Source organism: Notechis scutatus, chromosome 4, assembly GCF_049901735.1.
Source record: "Notechis scutatus isolate UNSWTSFEM ecotype Mainland chromosome 4, rNotScu1.2, whole genome shotgun sequence".
Taxonomy (NCBI): Eukaryota; Metazoa; Chordata; class Lepidosauria; order Squamata; family Elapidae; genus Notechis; species Notechis scutatus.
The window spans coordinates 114,773,522-114,792,175 of NC_142012.1; the positions used below are offsets into that span (position 1 = coordinate 114,773,522).

The 18,654-nt window shown below is 35.5% G+C and overlaps 1 protein-coding gene across 2 annotated transcripts in view; it reads right to left on the reverse strand.

Annotated features, from left to right (window-relative positions):
* Nucleotides 1–18,654, reverse strand: part of ATRNL1 (attractin like 1) — a 530,678-nt gene that overhangs the window by 10,825 nt on the left and 501,199 nt on the right. Inside the window, exon 29 of one of the 2 annotated variants that reach the window (XM_087964473.1) lies at nucleotides 16,851–16,963. The exons of the other annotated variant lie outside the window; for it this stretch is intronic. Coding sequence (XP_087820599.1) covers nucleotides 16,881–16,963 — 83 coding nt within the window. The 3' untranslated portion in view covers nucleotides 16,851–16,880. Of the gene's footprint in view, nucleotides 1–16,850; nucleotides 16,964–18,654 lie in introns of those variants that run through there. 2 annotated transcript variants of the gene reach the window in all.

Below are 18,654 nucleotides of genomic sequence, written 5' to 3' on the forward strand. Positions count from 1 at the left end.
AATGTACCACATCAAAGCAGATTGCTTTGCAATGGTTTGTAATTTAGATATAAGTGCAACATTGAATGTTTCATTAGAACAATAGACTTTGAAAGTGGTTTCGTTTTGAACGAGTCTTTCTTTTGCAAAACTTTTGTAACAGGAAGGCTGCATTATACATTTTATTTCCCTCCCCCCAGCAAAACAGCTTCATTAGGCACGAAAGGTTAATTGTAGCCTTAAATGCAATTCAAGCAACAACATGCAAGTATGTGGTGAATGGAGCATCTTGACAGAAGAAGCAGCATGCTATAAACTGTTTGCCCCGCTGAAATGTTTTACTACCTCATTTACTAACTGTCTCCTTTTACTGCCTGTATTCGTAGTTCTTTTAAACCTTTAATAGCTACAGTTTTATTTCAATGTAATCAGATTTAAATAGAAATACCATGGCTGAGGATATTTAAATGTTTTCCTCCCTTGCTGTTTTATATAAATACACACTAACTGTTGCAAGGCCACATTATCTTCCAGAATAAGAAGGCAACACTTTATATTCCAGCCTTACTTGGTGTTGGATAATGCAAGCTTTTCCTTTTCTGCTATTGTTAATTTTAATTAAAAATTTATCAAGTTCACATTTTTCTCCTTTGTTTGACTAAAGGGTATTAAAGATGACCTGCTTGGTTTGGTTAGGAAGGTAATTGCAATACAATTTTTCCCCTTTAAATATATATTATTGTAACGTATCGTCCTGGACAGATAACTTTATTAGATAAGATTACATTTTCAGGCATTTTCACATTATTATGCAGAATCTGAACATTCACAATACAGAATAGAGGTATAATAAAGCATACATTGGCACACGATATTTTAATCTTTTAACCAAATAAAAGAGAATGACCATTAAATAATTAAATGAAATAATTAAGAAGAACTGAAAAGAAAAAAGGTGCTCCCATAATGCTAGTAGAAAATCAAATGCTTCGCCCATCAAACTTCTTCCATCATTACTGCAATTTTTCATTTTATTTCTCCTGCTCTAAAAGCTATTGTAACACGGATAGTAAACTAAATGTAACTGCATTAGTGCTGTGAACTCATTACTCACGTTATTACTGTCAGGGATCCCGATGTCCCTGAAAGTTAATGCAACAGTTTTAAATCCCACTGAGAAAATGATGGAAATTAAAATGCCTAATCTGTGGTTACACAGATCACCATAGAGCTCAATAAGTGTACCCTCATCTTTATCTCATCAGCACTATTTATAATTACATGCTGCTCCCTTTTTTTAAAAAAAACTGCATCCTGTCATTTATTATCTCCATTTCTCTGCACTAAAGCACTAAAGCACACTAAAGGTACATATAAAATATCCTGGTTCATCAGCTTTCAACCATTTGTAGCAGTGCCTATATTTTCTTCTTTCTTTCATTCAACTCATCCCTTTCTGGAGTTTAAAAAAAAAGAAGTGCAGTCAATCTAGAGGCCTAGCCCCATGTCTTATTTTCTATGTGGATTATTCATATTATACTGAACAAAGTTTTACCACCTTCGATTTGGTTCAGCTGAGCTTACTTGGAAACAAATAATATTGAAGCTAATTGAGGAACTCCAGTGCTTTCCTGCTGTTCATTGTTGCAAGTCGTAGTATTCTCTATATGAAGCAAAATTTGGACTTTGAAGAAACAGGATGGGAAAAGTCTTGAGTCTTGTGAATTTAGATATTGTAAAAGACTCCTGAAAATACTGTGGGCAGCCAAAAAAACAAACAAGCATATCAAGCCAGAGTTGTTACTCGAGGAACAAATGACTGGGGTCAAATAATATTACTTTAGACACATTATATAAAAACCAAGCCTTCTATAATATTAATCCTTCTAAATATTCCTGGCAAGATGTACAACCAGGAGGATCACTTTATTGTGAAGTTACATTAAATAAAATTCTTGCAATACTTAAAATATTTCTACCTTCCTTTCTTTTTATAGTTTATAGAAAACTAGTGAGACTTCTGAACTGCTTTTCATACTTTTCTCTCACCTGGGAACAGAGTTATCTCTTTTCAGACCATTGACCTGATTGTGGGTCTCACTCCTATCTCGCAAGGTCAATCCTATATACCATCAAACTAGAGATGGCTGTAATACTGGGAAAGGAGAAGAAAACAAGAAGAGAATGACCATTGGCAGGTGGATGGACTCAGTCACAGTGGTGACGGATACATTGTTGGAAGTTCTGAAAGAAGAGGTTAGAGACATGGGGAAGATCTAGTCATATGGTTGTTAAGAGTCAACATTGACCTGATTACACATCATTCAATTGGTTCTTACAGGGGAGACTTTTTCTGTAGGGCATCACTGGTTTCTCTGGATGATTTCTCCTTCTCTTTCTCTCCTTTGTTTGGTTTATTCTTTCATTATACTACATTTTGTTATGTCTGAAGAAAGTTTTTTAAATTAGGTTCTTGATCTTTCCCACATTTGACTTCTTCAATTTTCTGGTCTAAAATTATTTTTATTCTAAAATTCTTCTATTTTAAGTTATGATATGGAAAAGGATATTCTTATAAGTACTGATTTGAAGAAGAACACCTTTACTATAAATTATAAACAATGGTATACTTTAATTTTATGGGACGAAAAACTCAATTGAGTAAATTTGCGTTGGGCAGTATTACATGAAAAAAGTTGCTACAACTCTTAACTCTAAATCTATAACAAAATAAACATATTTTTAGCGGACAATAATGTATTCAGAATTAAAACTGAGCATTCTAGACGCAATTTGTGTACAAGTCACTATCTAATATTGAACCCAGCTTCATAAAAATTCAATTAGAAAGGCTTTTTTGAGTGTAGATATTTAATGCATGATAGATTTTTTAACCCACATTATCACTTTCTATTTTCATTAATAGTGAATAGTTAATCATAAGAAAACATATTTCCACATTCATCATTCTAATTTGCTTTTCAGAAAATTCTTATTGATTTGTGACTTTACAAGTAGATGGTGTATACATTAATTACACATGCAACCTATGAGTTGTTCAAGGTAGAACATAACATAATGATTATAGTGATGCCTCTTCAAGATTATTGCTTTGCAGGTTTTCTTCATCAAATACTATTTTCTGCTATTAAATTACTATCAGTGCATTCAGATGAATAAGAATACATTAGTACTATTATTACTATTATTACTGAAACAGAGACAAGCTTAAGTAGAAAGTTGAGAATTGTTCCCTTCTAATTTTCAATACTTTTCAATGGTGACAAAAATAAATTAATGACAAAATGTGCATGATGATATCATATGTTAGGATGGAAGATTTCATGATGAAATAACCATGTATATTTCATCATTTTTGGCCAACACAGTTTGCTGTTCAATCTTTTGATTGGAATATATTTTACAAACATGCAGATGCAAAATTTTACAAGCGTGTAGAATAAAATTTGTTTAATGTTTATTACTGTTTCTGGTTATGAGAATAACTAAAATGGGTTAGGGTTAATTTAAAATATAACTACATAAAATTATAATGTCAATAAAATGATAAATGATTTAAAGGAGGTAGGGTGAAGGTTGTCAATATCCATGAGATAAAAGATAATCTACATTGTATAAAAGCTAGGACCATGATTTAGAGCATACACTGTATACTTTTTTCAGAAATAGATGAATCTATAAGTTTATAAATCTGATTCTAAATCTCCCAGGCAAATCAAAGTCAAGTGGTGACACAAATTAAACAAATAACAGTCCTTTAATCACAAAAGTTAGATCTTTATATTATTCAAAACTTTTCATTCATATTTTCAATTTTATCTGTTTTAATGGAAATTGAAGTCTTTTCAAAATAATAATAAGAATAAAAAATATTCTCTATATTGTATTAAACATTATATTTCAAAAATACAGATTTAAAATATAGTCTATTGGTGGTTTACTAGCTATTTATTTCAGTTTCCCAGCTAGAAATTGAAAATAATACAAAGAAGGCGGGTAAAGTTATATGAAATAAGGATTGGCAAGACTACAGATTTTAAGCACTGTAAATGGAATAGAACAGAATAGAATAGAATACCTTTATTGTCATTGCATTCAAAATACAATGAAATTTGAAAGCTACTCCAGCACAGTGCCCCAAACACCACATCACAATCACACTACACAGTATTTAAAAAGTAAAATAATTAAAGTATTAATAATAATAATAATAAACCTAGTCTAAAACCTATTTAAAACATATATTAAATTAGATAGTTCAATAATGCCACTTTATATATAGAACTAAATCACAAGTGTACTGTTTGATTCAAGACAATTATTGCCTTGGAAAAGAAACTGTTTTCAGTCTATTAATCCTCATTTTAAGACACCTATAATGTCTCCCTGATGGTAACAATTTGAAATGTGAATGACCAGGATGAGAACAGTCTGTGGAGATTTTTTGTGCTCTAGAGAGGAGTCTGGTCTTCACAATCTCTTCCAAAGAAGAAAGAGAGCAACCGATGATTTTTTTGTGCTGTGTTTATAACTCTCTGGAGCATCTTCTTATCCACTACAAAGCATCCAGCATACCACACTGTTACACAGTATGCCAAAATGCTTTCGATGGTAGAACGGTAAAAAGTAACCAGCAACTTCTCACCTAGACCACTCTTTTTCAGCAGCCTCAGAAAGTGCAGGCGCTGTTGGGCCTTCTTTGCAGTGGCCATAGTGTGGACTGACCAAGTAAGGTTGTCGGAAATGTGAGTTCCTAGAAATTTAAAAGTATGAAGTCTTTCCACACAATTTCCATTGATATATAGTGGGAGAGGCTCTGCTTTGCATCTTTTGAAGTAATCAATAATAATAAAATTTAAGCCAATTTATTTTGCTAATAATGCCAGAGTAGACCCCAATTAATTTGTTAGGCTTTCCTTTCTTTTAGTTTTTGTTAGAATTCTTGAGCCAATTCTATAAAACTGATTTTTGATGCCATCCCTTACAACTTATCATTTCAGAAGAGTTTCCAATGTTACATTTTCAGTGTAGGTATATGCAAAATAATACTTATTTTTTTAAAAAACTGGTCAAAAACAGGAAAAGCTACTTTTTTCATCTTGATATCTTCAAACCAAATACAAATGTAAACCACTTCTTTTAGAGAAAGGGAGAGGCCCAGCCACTATAATAGTAGAAAAAAAAAAAGCAAAATGCAGATGTGGAAAATTAATGGAGATTTAAAGAAGTGAATCAAGAAGAAGAATGCTCAGCATAACAATTATGAATAATTTCTCTTTACTTTCCCTTTTTCTGCCTTTCAAGGAGCAATGTCGTGTTTTGAATGATGATTTCTTTGCATCTAAAAGACATTTGTTATTGGAAACTACTAATCAAGGCTAATTGAAATCTAATTAGCACAGTCAGTGCCAACTTCTATGTAAAAGAGCAGTCAGACATACATCTAGACTGTTGCTAACCAACAGTCCAGATATATGACCCCATATTTTCATTCTTATTTCCATTGCTATGCCTAGATACTAATATGCTTTTCTAAAGCTTGCTTTGAAATGTGTGAGGATGAGTTGATCCTTGTTCTCTTCTTATATGTTACAATATTGTTCTTGAAAGCTACTATATTCTGAAATGGTTTGTGCTTAAAGTAGCAGCTTTAAAAACATCTGCATGATAGAACTTTTGTAGTTTGTATTTTAAACTATATGCTTCTTACCGTCCAGAAATTTCTTTTGATGATGTTTTCATGAAGGCAGATTATTACAGAGTCATTCTGGTTTGCTTATTTATTCAAAAATCAATTCTGTATCCTAACTTCTGGATGTAACCATAATGTATTTTAACTCATACAAACTGAGTAACTACAAGAACAAAAATGAAGTTTTGTAGTTGTTTTTGTTTTGCTGGTATTGCTAGCATTTGCTACAATATATTTGCTCTTTAGACTAGATAGGCGTCCCCGACATCTGCGGTGTGGGGAGAGAAACTCAGGCAGCCATGGCAGAGATAGCCCTATCAGGAAGAGAAACAGACTTGGCCTCCAGCCAGAAGCAAACAGAAGCTGATAGCATAATTAAAGCTGGAGGTCAGCCCCCCTTGCTTTCTAAAGTGGAAAGAAAACCAGATAAGTACTGGTGGGGGAAAAAAGCGCTTGCAAAAGTGGCACAGACCTATGAGAGACAGGCAGACAAACACTGAGTCCCACAACGGCCATTCCAGGTGGGGGAGAAGGTCTACCTCTCCACCAAATACCTGAGGTTAAGACTCCCTAACAAGAAATTTGGGCCAAAGTTCATGGGACCATTTCCCATAGTAAAGGTCATCAACCCAGTCTTGATGCAACTGAAGTTGTCCCAATTGTTAGGGAAAATACACCTGGCATTCCATAATAGCATCTTAAAACCCATGGTGGGGTCGACCCTGAGGCCCCCACCTCATGAGTCCCCAGACCCCATGGTCATAGGAAGCCAAACCCATTATGAGGTGCAGCGAATCTTCAATTCAATGTGGCAGAGGAGACAACTCCAATATTTGATCAAGTGGAAGGGCTACCCCTTATCAGAGTCATCTTGAGTAAAGAGTAGGAATGTCCAAGCCGATCGCCTTGTGATGAGGTTCCATGCAGAAAACCCAACCAAGCCAGGGAGGGTCGCAATCCTAAGTCCTATACCTGCAATAAAAAAAATTTGTGTGTGTTGTACAGGTCAGCTTCAAGAAGTGAGGGGAGCTGAATGTCAACTTATAAAATGTTTCTATGGTCTTTTTAGAGTTGCCAACAGAAAGGGCTGGAGGAAGCAGTGGGCAGCTTGCATTCCATAAATGTTTTCAAAGATAGTTTCAAGGTGACCGAAATTTCTGCCGCACAAAATTCTAACTGGAGAGTATGATTGATGACTCTTGGCTATGGATGTGTCACATTGGAGAATTTGAATTATGATACACCGATGGGGTGCGGGAAAACCAGGGTCAAGGGTGGCAATGAAAGATTTGTCTCAGAGTCGGCTACACCCAGGCAGCGCCGGCATGTTTATTCCTAATAAATCTTCTTTAAGTTCTGGAAGTTGGCTGGAGACTCATGATTTAAATGGGGTAACTTCCAGAGTCCTGAAACAGAATTTATATGTATAAATCATGTTAATTATTAATCCTCACTAAAGCAAAGAATATGCAACACCATCATACGTACACTAACTTTATTAGGATGTCTTTTGGATGTCCTACTCTAAGACTACTTTTTTAGTCTATTGTTCTGGGACATAATTTGCATTTAAATATAGAGAACAAAAAAACTTATTTGCAAACTTTAGTAGTGCATGTGAAGAAATGTCTTCTTGAACTTCATAAACAATCTAAAAAGCTTGTTAACTTAACCTGACAAGACCATTTTTCTTTCTGTCTTTTTCTATATTTGAATCAGGTTACATGCTTTAGATAAGTAGTAGATGTCCCTCATATTGTTTGTGTGATTGTGCAGGTTTGAGTATTTTCATGTGGGCTATAGTAGCAGTGATAAGAGACATTTTTTTCTCTTTTGCTCAAGATGAGCGTCACATTGCTTTATTGTACTCTAACTACGAAACATTTTAATATATAATAAACTGTGTGAATCATTTTTGACTTCCTTTATTTCCCCTTCGTTTTCCTTCATTTTACTTTTTCATCCTTGACAGATTTTTTTTTTCTCAGTCCAAATATATTTTTTAAAATTTGGTTACAATTTTAATAGCAACTTTGAAAACATTTACAGAAAGTATCTGTCTTTAAAATTTCAAATCTAGCTGCTGTGATTTATTAAGAATGTGTCCTATGTAAGTGTTTAAAAATAGGCATAAATATAAATATGTGATAACTACACGCCAGTTTTTCACCTAATATTTCTGACCCAGCACTCCACCTTCCTACATTGAATACCCAGATCTCTTTGCCTAGACCAGGGGTGTCCAACCTTCCACCTTCCCTGGGCCACATTAGAAGATGAAAATTTGGTTTGGGCCGCACATTAAATTAAATTAAATTTTAAATTAAATTAAATTAAATTAAATTAAATTAAATTAAATTAAATTAAATTAAATTAAATTAAATTAAATTTAAATTAAATTAAATTAAATAATTAAATTAAATTAAATTAAATTAAATTAAATTTAAATTAAATTAATTATTTTTATTATTTATTATTTATTAAAAATTATTTATTTTTTATTTTATAATTTTCCGGCCAAATTTTGTGGGGTGGGGGGAGGGGAAGAAAGCTCGCCCGCCTCGTGCCTACCTCTCCTCCTGCAAATTATTTATTTTTATTAATTTTTGGCCAAATTTTGCAGGGGAGGGGGAAGAAAGCTCACCCGCCTCGCGCCTACCTCTCCTCCTGCAAATGCAGCAGCGGCGGCAGCGGCGGCGGGGGCAGAAGCAGCAGCGGTGGTGGCAGCGGGGGCAGAAGCAGTGGCGGTGGGGGCAGAAGCAGCGGCGGCGGCGGGGGGGCAGAAGCAGCAGCGGTGGTAGCAGCGGGGGCAGAAGCAGCAGTGGTGGCGGCGGTGGCAACAGCAGGAGGTGGCGGGGCAGGACTTTTGGGCTGCAGCTGCCCGCCTTTTCTGTTGCTTGCCTCGCCCCGCCTCGTGCCTGCCTCTCCTCCTGCAAATGCGGCAGCGGCAGTGGGGGCAGAAGCAGCAACGGTGGCGGCGGCGGGGGCAGAAGCAGCAGCGGTGGCGGCGGCGGTGGCAACAGCAGGAGGTGGCGGGGCGGGACTTTTGGGCTGCGGCTGCCCGCCTTTTCTGTTGCTCGCCTCGCCCCGCCTCGCGCCTGCCTCTCCTCCTCCTCCTCGCTGGATCTTTCACGAAGGTTGGGGTGGGCGTTGGGCTGCATTACGAGGCGACCTGGGCCGCATGCGGCCCGCGGGGCGCGGGTTGGACAAGCCTGGCCTAGACGATTCTAAGGTTCTTCTAAGGAGAATCATACATAATATTAGTTGCATCTTCCAGCAATGCTAGAGGTATATGGGTGGAGCTGACACAGAGATGGATGTTTGGGGCATAATTGATTTACTGTCTTTATCATGTTTTGTGGCTATATTTTCTTATTGGAAAAGTAGTAAGGTTAGAACAAATTTGCAGGAAACCTCTTGTGAAAATTAGTACTGAGTATGGCTTTTTTAATGTTATGGATGTTAAATATTGATGTTTTATAAATCATGCAATTTTTCACATCTTATTGGAAATTACATAAGGAAAAAAAAAGGGCACAGGACATTTTCTAATCTGTATCTGCCCTAACATATCTTTGCATCTATCTATGGAAAACTATTTTTGGGAATACTGTTTATATAGGTGGAGGTAGAGTACAAATCTTCATTCTCTGGATTTCAAAGTATACTTGTTATCCATTTAGTTTTTGAACTGCAGATAATTTATTTTTAAAAAGACAATTTATTCTCCTATTTTGCATCCTCCCCAACTGCATAACAGTATATGATTTACAAAGTAAGAAAAAAGCATAACCGTTGTGCAGAGTATGTGAATATTTCATTTACAAATCCATTTAATTTGGGGACTAAGAATAGGATAGGAATAAAACAATAATCCAAGATAAATGTTCACTATCAGTTCTGCAGTCTTGTGTTGATATGGTTTTCAGCAAAATAGGAAATTGGTATCATTTGCAGATCACAAGTTTGGGGACAGATTTTTGTTATAATGGATGCAGGAAGGCTGAATTACTACCTGTTGAAATAACTAATGAAAACTAATTGCTGGAATGACTCTTCCTTTAATGATGACTTCTAGCTCATACTAATCAATATTTCAATTATTCTAAAGACAACTTGGAGTATTCACATTAAGTACTGCATATTCAATTTTCCTATTTCCAATTTAAACACAACATGATATTTTAATATATACTGTACCTTAAGGATTTTATAGTCACTAGGCTATAGTGTTAGATTTACACTAAATTAGTTTAAAACATCCCTTTGGGACTTAAATTAACAGTAATTAAACATAACTAACTAATGTCTAAATCCTCCTTGGGTAGTATTTCCTTTGGGCGCATCACTCTCATTCTTAGAGTTTGATATATAAAGGCAGAGATCTCTGTAATGGTAATTTAATAATCTGACGATGTCAGCAGAGATTGACAAAAGCTTAGTAAGTACAATAAATGTCATTTTACGTTCTGGAGATCGCAAGATGTCTGTTTCTTCTTTTACAAGTATACCTGGAACTTGTATTTTTAGAATAGTTTGTAATGAATATGGGCGTGAAACGCTACAATGTGCACGCCATTGGGAGATTAATGCCAAACGAAAGGCAACTAACCATGAGAAGGAAACACTATCCAAGGAGGAGACATCTTCAGTGGTTTACCGCATCAACTGTAGTGATTGTGCAAGCAATTATATAGGGAAATGGCCAAGAGGTTACAGACCAGAGTACACGAACACGATCTGGACACATATCCAGGAGCATAATCACGCATTCAGTTTTCAAGAGGCTGAGGTTGTTGCCCGTGATATAACTAAAGGAGGATGCCTTTGGAAAGCCATCCATTGGAAAGCCTGGTTTTCCAATAGGAATTCTATCAATAGGCATATCGAACTACCACAGACGTACCAAGCACTGAGACACCAGGAAAGACCCTGCAGGACCAGAGACCACTTCCCATTGGGGAGCAGGGACCGATGGCACCCTCCCATCCCTGGGCATGTGGATTCATCCTATGATGGCACAGCCAGGCCTGTCCAATTTCAGAGGAGTCCAACAGAGCTGTCTCAAGTTATAACAGACAGGAATAATGAAGAATGAGACGGACCAACCACAAGGTCACGAGCAAAGCAACAAATTGCAATAGCTGGCAGTTTAATATCACCTCCTAGAGATAAGCAGTCCAGGCTGGGTCGGGCAAGGAAGGAAACAATAACAAGAGATAAGCCTTCTTTGACCAACATAACGGAAGCAAAAACAACACAGCTAATTACAGATGGGAGGGTTAAATTGATTAATGATATATAAAGGCAGAGATCTCTGTAATAGTAGCTTAATACTCTGATGATGCAGAGGCTGACGAAAGCTTAGTAAGTACAATAAATGTAATTTTAAGTTCCTGAGATCCCAGGATGTCTGCTTGTTCTTTTACAAGTATACCTGGAACTAGTATTTTTAGAATAGTTTGAATCCCTGCCGCCGCCGAACCCTTGCAAACCGGAAGTTTTTATTTCTGATGATGTTTAAACTCCTGCCTGCTTATTTCACATATATGAGTGTTAAACTAATTTAACTTCTAAGCAAAGAGTTTATGGTTCTGTGCAGCAGTTTCTGTGGTCTGTAAGATATGGTTTGAAGATTCTTCTTCTAAATTATTCTTTGGTAATGTTACAGGTCTTTAGAAAATAATATATTAACTAACCTACGGGTTTTAGATTAGTCTAATCTATGCCTTGCTTTCATATTTCATAACAAATAGAAAGCAAATGTTATACAATTGTATATATACTACAATTGTATATATTTCCATTTAACAGCAGCCTGTATTATTTGCTTTTGCTTTAGAGGTTATTTTTCAGGAGACATAGATCTGGCAATATATTATATAATGATATCCTACTATGCTCCTGGGGAGGTTTTAAAAAACCTCTTGTTTAGCATTTCAAATACTGTCCTAATTTAAATTAGATTTTATTTTTTAATATGCATTTCTTCAAATTTATTTGCACTGGTGCAGTCTTTGAGATCATGTGTTTGCTGAAGCAATAATAAACCCTGAAGAAACTTTACTTTGTCTAGAGCACCCTCTACTTTCATTCTCTTTTTGCTCCATTTTAGCTATTGGGAACATTTTTTTAACGTAATCAGTCAGGAAAAAAATTCATATACAAATAAATAAATGAAAGGTATGCTCTAGTGACTAGCTAGACCATAAACATATCAACCCATTTTGACTGGGAATAGGCAATTACACTTAGTAGAACTATTAAGAGTACTATAGTAAAGACTGGGTCTAAAACTTTTATGGAATAGCGCCATACAATTTATGATTTTGATTCATCATAATGAAATGCTATAAATAGCAATTATATTATTTGTAGTTGTCTTTTCCCCACATAGGAAAAGTACATATTTGTGAGCTATTTGTATATTCAGACCTGGGCAAAATATGGACATCTCACACTCTTCTTCATAAGAAGAGTGTGAGATGTCTTAATAAGATCAAATTTTAGGAGACATCAAATAACATCAAATCTTTGGGGAATTAGTCCGGCATGTGATGCAACCCAAGTCATTTGGGCAGTCTTCTGTCTTTCTAGCTTAGAGTGTCTGTTTTGATATAGAAATGTAAATTTATAACAAAACTCATCTTATGAAGGCTGAAGGCATCTGCAGGTGCAGTCTGGCGTATGTTCTATTAAAATTCTTGGAAAAGTTCAGACATTCATTAATCAGGTCTTTTTTTTTAATGGACATGTCCCTGGGATTTTTCTTTTAAATGTGTGTATCTTATATGAGCCTAGGCACATGAGCCTAGCTTAGTATGGAATATCTGTATCCAAAAACACACTATGAAATAAATATCACTTCTATAATAGTTCAAACATCACCTAATAAAGCATATACAATTTTATTCTAAATACGAAAGTGGATTTAATGATAGGGTTGCTTCTTATGGCAATTATATTATAACACTTATGTCTAAAAGGCACACCTCCAGAGATTCCCATTAGACCGGAATGCACACATATTTGATCTGCAACCTAATTCTTTCTACCTCTAGTGAGAAAACCCAGAAAACCCAGGACACCTAAGCAAACACACATCCCTTCTTGTGAAGTTAAACAGAAAGAAATGAGATTGCTAGAGGCTTTTTGTTCTTTGAATCTTTCTGAGAACTATGATTGGTAGCTACAGGGAAGTAAAGTTATATTCAATCTGGTTGTGGGATAAAATCTAGGATTCAGGAAAGAATCTAACAAACCTTAATTTCTAAAGGCGAAATGTAGTGAGTAACCAAAAAAAGTGAGTTAGAGTTTGTATTTTATATTGATGTGCTTAAGGCTTTCCTGATTGCTTTCAAAGTTATTGCTTTCTGAGGTTAATCTACATTTTATATGGGCCTGCTCATCGTGTATGTGTGTGTGTGTATTCCTTCTCTTCGAATCTCTTTGTATTTAGAGGAAATGATTCTCTTCAAATCATTTTCTCTAAATACGGCTGCTGTATGATTTTTACAAAATAAGTACAATTTCCAGCAGATTTTTTGTAACATGCTTAAGAAAGGCTCTCCAAAGAGACTTTTTAACTACCAAAGAATGGCAAAACTGGGAAAAGATGGAATTGCTTAAAGGATTTTTTTGGTTTATTCAATTTCTATAGCTACTCATCTCAAACAAGTGAGAAGCAAACTGACATAAAATTAAATACAAACACATACATGCACACCATGAAACCACAAATATCAATATAACTAAGAGATGTGGTCATTAACACATTCAGGGTTTCATTCAGGGTTTCAAGTACACAATCAGGACCAAAGGATTAGGCATTCAATAGGGTAAGGGCCATCTTAATTTCTGGAGGAAGAATGTTCCAGAGAGCCGGGGCTATGGCAGACTTTCTAGTCCCAACCATCCTTGGCAGATGGGACCTGGAATATGCCCAACCTTCGATATTGAATATCTGACAGGAACTGCATTTATATGTTCCAAATCTTTTTTTGTAATTAATTCTACTAATTATATCCAGTACTTTCTCTATTGTACGCATACTACACTGTCTGTCTGTCTATCATAGGACAGCTCAAGTTTAATGAAAAAGTTTTGTTTATAACCATTTCGGGGTTCGGTATGTCAGGATATAAAAAATTAGGTAGTGTAAAACAGCTTATTTCAAGGTACTGTCCATAGTCTGTCACACTCCAAATTCAATTATAGTATCCACCACTGAAAGGAATCCTGGAGTCCAATTTTTCAATTGTGGATTAATTCACATACTAAAACATATAATGGTACCAAATTAGCTGCTTCGGTTAGATGTATATTTGGTCTAGCTTTATGTAAGGGCTTTCAAGTATGCAAAATGCATAGGTAAGCAAACAAGCAAGCAGTTGAGGCAAAGTACTCAAGATAATGGTACAGCCTAAGAACTCAAATCACTGAACATATATGTGAAGTCCAACAGCCTAGTTTCAATTTTAATATATGTGTCTAATTTTTTTTCCTTGAAAAATCCATGTTTCTTTCAGTAAGTGTTACTCATATAGTAATAATCAGTTTCTAATTTCTTCTGAATGGATTCACAATTCCCATCTACAATAGGTGACACTTAAGTTGCTTCTTTTTGCAAGTTAGCAAGAAGAGCATGGGGGTAAATATAACTGTTAATATTCACACATTGTAGAAAATATTATGTAAAGATCAGAATAAATTTTAATAAGCTCTGACTTAGAATAAAAACATCCTTCAAGTATATCATCAGAGTAATCTAGAATGCATAATATTGTAATAAACTAAAATTCTGTATATATAAAGGTAGTTCAAATAATAAAAAAGCCCACATAAAATGCTTGGGATTTCCAAACTTGGGAATCATGCGTGCAAATTGTTTCTTTTTTAGTAATCAACCATATTGGCTGATGGTAGGAAACTTTCAGGGGTCTTCTTCTGAAGATCTGACACCTTCTCAAGCCTATAAGATTCTTCAGGACCATGATTTGGGAGGAATGATGACCTTGTGAGTTGTCTTCAGACAGTTTCCGCATTTGTTCACATCAAATGAATGATGAGACCTCAGAATAGACTATACACTTCTCAAAAGAATGCTGAAGGATGACCTTCATCATTATTCAATTTTGAGAGGCAGATGGCTGATGAAAAATAATCATTTATGATGATAAATAGAGTAGATTTATCCTTGGGGATTCAAGGGGGTGAGGGGAAATACTTGAAAATTTCTCTTCTCATTTCACATGTTCAGATTTATCCCTGAGGAACAGTGATCTCCTCTAACTCAACAGCTTTTAGACAGACTCAACACTTTGAGCTCCTCTGGATCAAAATAAAATTCATTTATTTGTTCATTCATTTTTGAAGCCACCTGAATCTAACTGAAATATGGTCACCAGCATAAGACAACAGGTTCAAAATGGCTTTCTTCAAAGATATAAAATAGGATTGTTTTATTGGGAATCACCTTCTATGCAAGGTGATGTAAATAGTTAAAGACAGATAATCTCATTGATTCACTTGACGATAGTTGCATTTTATTTTATTTTTTTGGACGAGAGTAAGAAGCAAAATTTATTTTCTTCAGGTTTTTTTAAAACAATTTTTGGCTATTTTTAGAACCATTTCTGTTTTAGATTATATGTGAATGATGATGTTGGTGAAAATGACAATATGCATTTTATTTATATTGTGATAAGGCAGTGATGGCTAACCTTTTCAGGACCGAGTGCCAAAATGGAAATCCATGAGCCAGAAACCAGAACAGCAGTTCCCTGGTGAATGTGAGTGGGAGCACTGGAAACCAAAAACATAGCTTCCCGGTGCACATGCATGCCGGCCACCTGGTCGTCTGGTTTTTAACGTACATGTGTGCATGCAGACCAGCTGGCCAGCATGCACATGTGCAGCAGGAGAACTGCTCTTCTGGTTTCTGGCATTCCCGCATGCGCAAAGACCAGCTGGCTGGTTTGCATGTGCACGCCGGAATCCAGAAGAGCAACGGATGATGGCTGGTGTGCCCGGAGAGATGGCTCTGTGTGCCACTTCTGGCACACATGTCATAGGTTCACCATTATGGCTATAAGGTGTAGCTGTGATTAAACAGCAAAAAAAATTCTACGACATTATTTTTGCAATTTAAAATTTCTTCATAAAATATTTACGAAATATAGCATGTATCACTCTACAACATTGTATAAATACTTAAATCCCATGAATATTTTAGGTACTATTCTGTGCAATTGCCCATTTTTTATTATTATTGTTTTTCTTAGCAAGAAAAAATATATTTTTGTAAGTAATTTGGAAAGACTTACATATGAATATCATCAAAAAAGTTTTAACTAGATTTTATTGGCTTTAAACTGAGACAATAGGGTCATCTATTTATTTGGCATTATTTAATCAAGCTATAGTAAAATCATAACCGTGACCCTTCCCCCACCATTGCCTTTCATGCTCACAAAAATTCAAACTGCCCAAGGGCAGCAACACTATTTGATATCTGAAATAGGAAATCCCAAAAGCATTGTCTAGCTTTAAAAATATAGATCAAAAATAAATTAAATAACAAGATATTATAGGTTGCCTTCTAACTCCATACTCGCAACTGCTGATATGCATCTTATTCATTAGTCACAAAGCATAAGTGATACCATTTGAGAATATTGAACCTCAGAATTTAAGTTTAGAATAAGAATAAATCCTCCAGTAATTTTGGACTTCAACTTTCATCAGTTCCAATCAGCATGGCCAAGAATTAAGGACTATCAATCTGACTGTGCTATTAAAATGTAAACCAGGAGCCACAGCAAGGCAGAAAGTGCATCCTATGTTCTTGATGCTTATCGTTATGTTGATGCTGTTTCTATCCCATAAAAATAAGGGAAGGAGTATAAAGGTTTTTTTTTGTGAGTGGGCACACACCTACTTTCAAGTCTGGGAAAAGGAACAGAGAGGGAGATAAACATAATTATCATAATTGAAACATTGATGTGACTCAGAGGTTGAAATTGTTGGCCCTCAACGTTCATTTCTAGACAGTAAATCCCTGTATCAATTATAATAGATTATAACAAAGAAATAAAGAGCAGTTAGAAATGTTTTACCAAGGTTTTTATATGTAATTGGAAATAAGTGTAAAAGTCAAGAAAAGTTTACAATTGTGATATGCTTCACATTACAGGTGCCAGTTTACATTAGTTATCACTAACATAAAAAGATAACTTTCTCTAAGAATGCAAATTCTAAAACAGGTTTCCACTGAAATTGCACACACACGCGAGAGAGAGAGAGAGAGAGAGAGAGAGAGAGAGAGAGAGAGAGAGAGAAAGAGAGAGGGGGGAAGGAGAGAGAGGGAAGGAGGGAAGGAGAGAAAATTAAAGTTATTTTCTTCAGTATCAGTGGGGAAAGATTCAAAAATGAAGCTCTTTGCTGGTGTAAATTAAGATATAAAATATTTTTCTGATACATTTAGGATCAATTTCACATTCTTGTTGGCATTATTATTTACAAATGATTCTACACAGAATCTTGGCTTGGTCCCAGACATTAAGGAGAGAAAAACGATAAATGAATATGCTTGGATTGAGAACATCATAGTAGCTTAGTAAAAAAAGATATACATATTTTTGAAATGATACACATTCTATGAACTGGAAAATGATGAATAAGGCAACCTCTGCTTGAAAGAGACAATGCAAGTGCAAACATGATCTACTGGAGGACAAGAAAGCAATTAACAATGAAATTCACTGATGCAAACCAGAAATGGTTTTAGAGATTAAATTATTTCTGAAAAAGTATCTGCCTTTTATCACAGTGGTTGCAGCTGAAAAATCTGAAAAACCCAACTAAGGGCATTATGAAAAAGAAACAATTTATTTAAAGGACCTTGAGTTATAATATTCTGCAAGTAGTATGATATGGTACAGGGGGTATAGTTTCTTTTAATTCTTTCCCTTTTCTGCACATATTCCAGATTTATTCTAGAGAATGGGTGTCAAACTCGGTTGCGTCACTGACGTCACATGATATATTGTGACATTTTTGCAGAACTGGGATGGGCGTGGCTTTCGCATGATGCATCTGGCCCAAGGGGTGCCAGTTTGACACCCTTACTCTAGAAAAACTCCAAAAGGTGAAAATTGATTTGGGAGCCTGCAAGAAGCTGCAGGAATACATACATTTTACTGTTTTGTTCATGTTCAATGCTTTATGTTAGAAAATGCACCACTAAATGTGGAAATGTTTCACACTTGGAGGCATAATTATACAAATACATTTGAGTAATTAGAACTGTGCTGTCACAAACAAACAGAAATAGTTATGATCTGCAAACACCCAAAATAAACACCACATCTGCATAGCACAAGCCCCACAGAGATACTATGGTATACATAGAGAGAAAACCTCTATAAATCTGACAGTGATACATAGCCTGCTGATTCTATCTTACCTTCTTTCCCATATGAACAACAATTTGCCTCTGGAATATTTGCCTCTGGAATATTTCTCTTCAATAGCGATGAAGATAAGATACAAAGCTACGTCTAGTTGCAGGCTGCATATTTATGTGATTTGAATTTAATTTTACTACTGTTAATAGAAATAAAAACTCCATCAATTGAGTTCAATAGACATAAATTTTTAAAAAAATAAGCAGAAGAGAGGAATATGTTGCAGGAGACAATGTCCAATTACTGATATACAGCTGATACTTGGGTTATGACAGCAATTGGGATCAGGATTGCTAGGTGAAGCAGTTGTAAAGTGCAACATCACATGACAACATCACTTAGCAATGACAGTCCTTGCAGTGAATGTTGTAACCCCAAGAAACACAAGGTGCCATGGGAATGTATGTATGGCAAGAGATGGTCCTGGAAGGCTCAGTACAATGAGTTAGGAAAGCTGGTGGATGCGGGGCGGGTTGTAGCATTGTGCAAGTATAG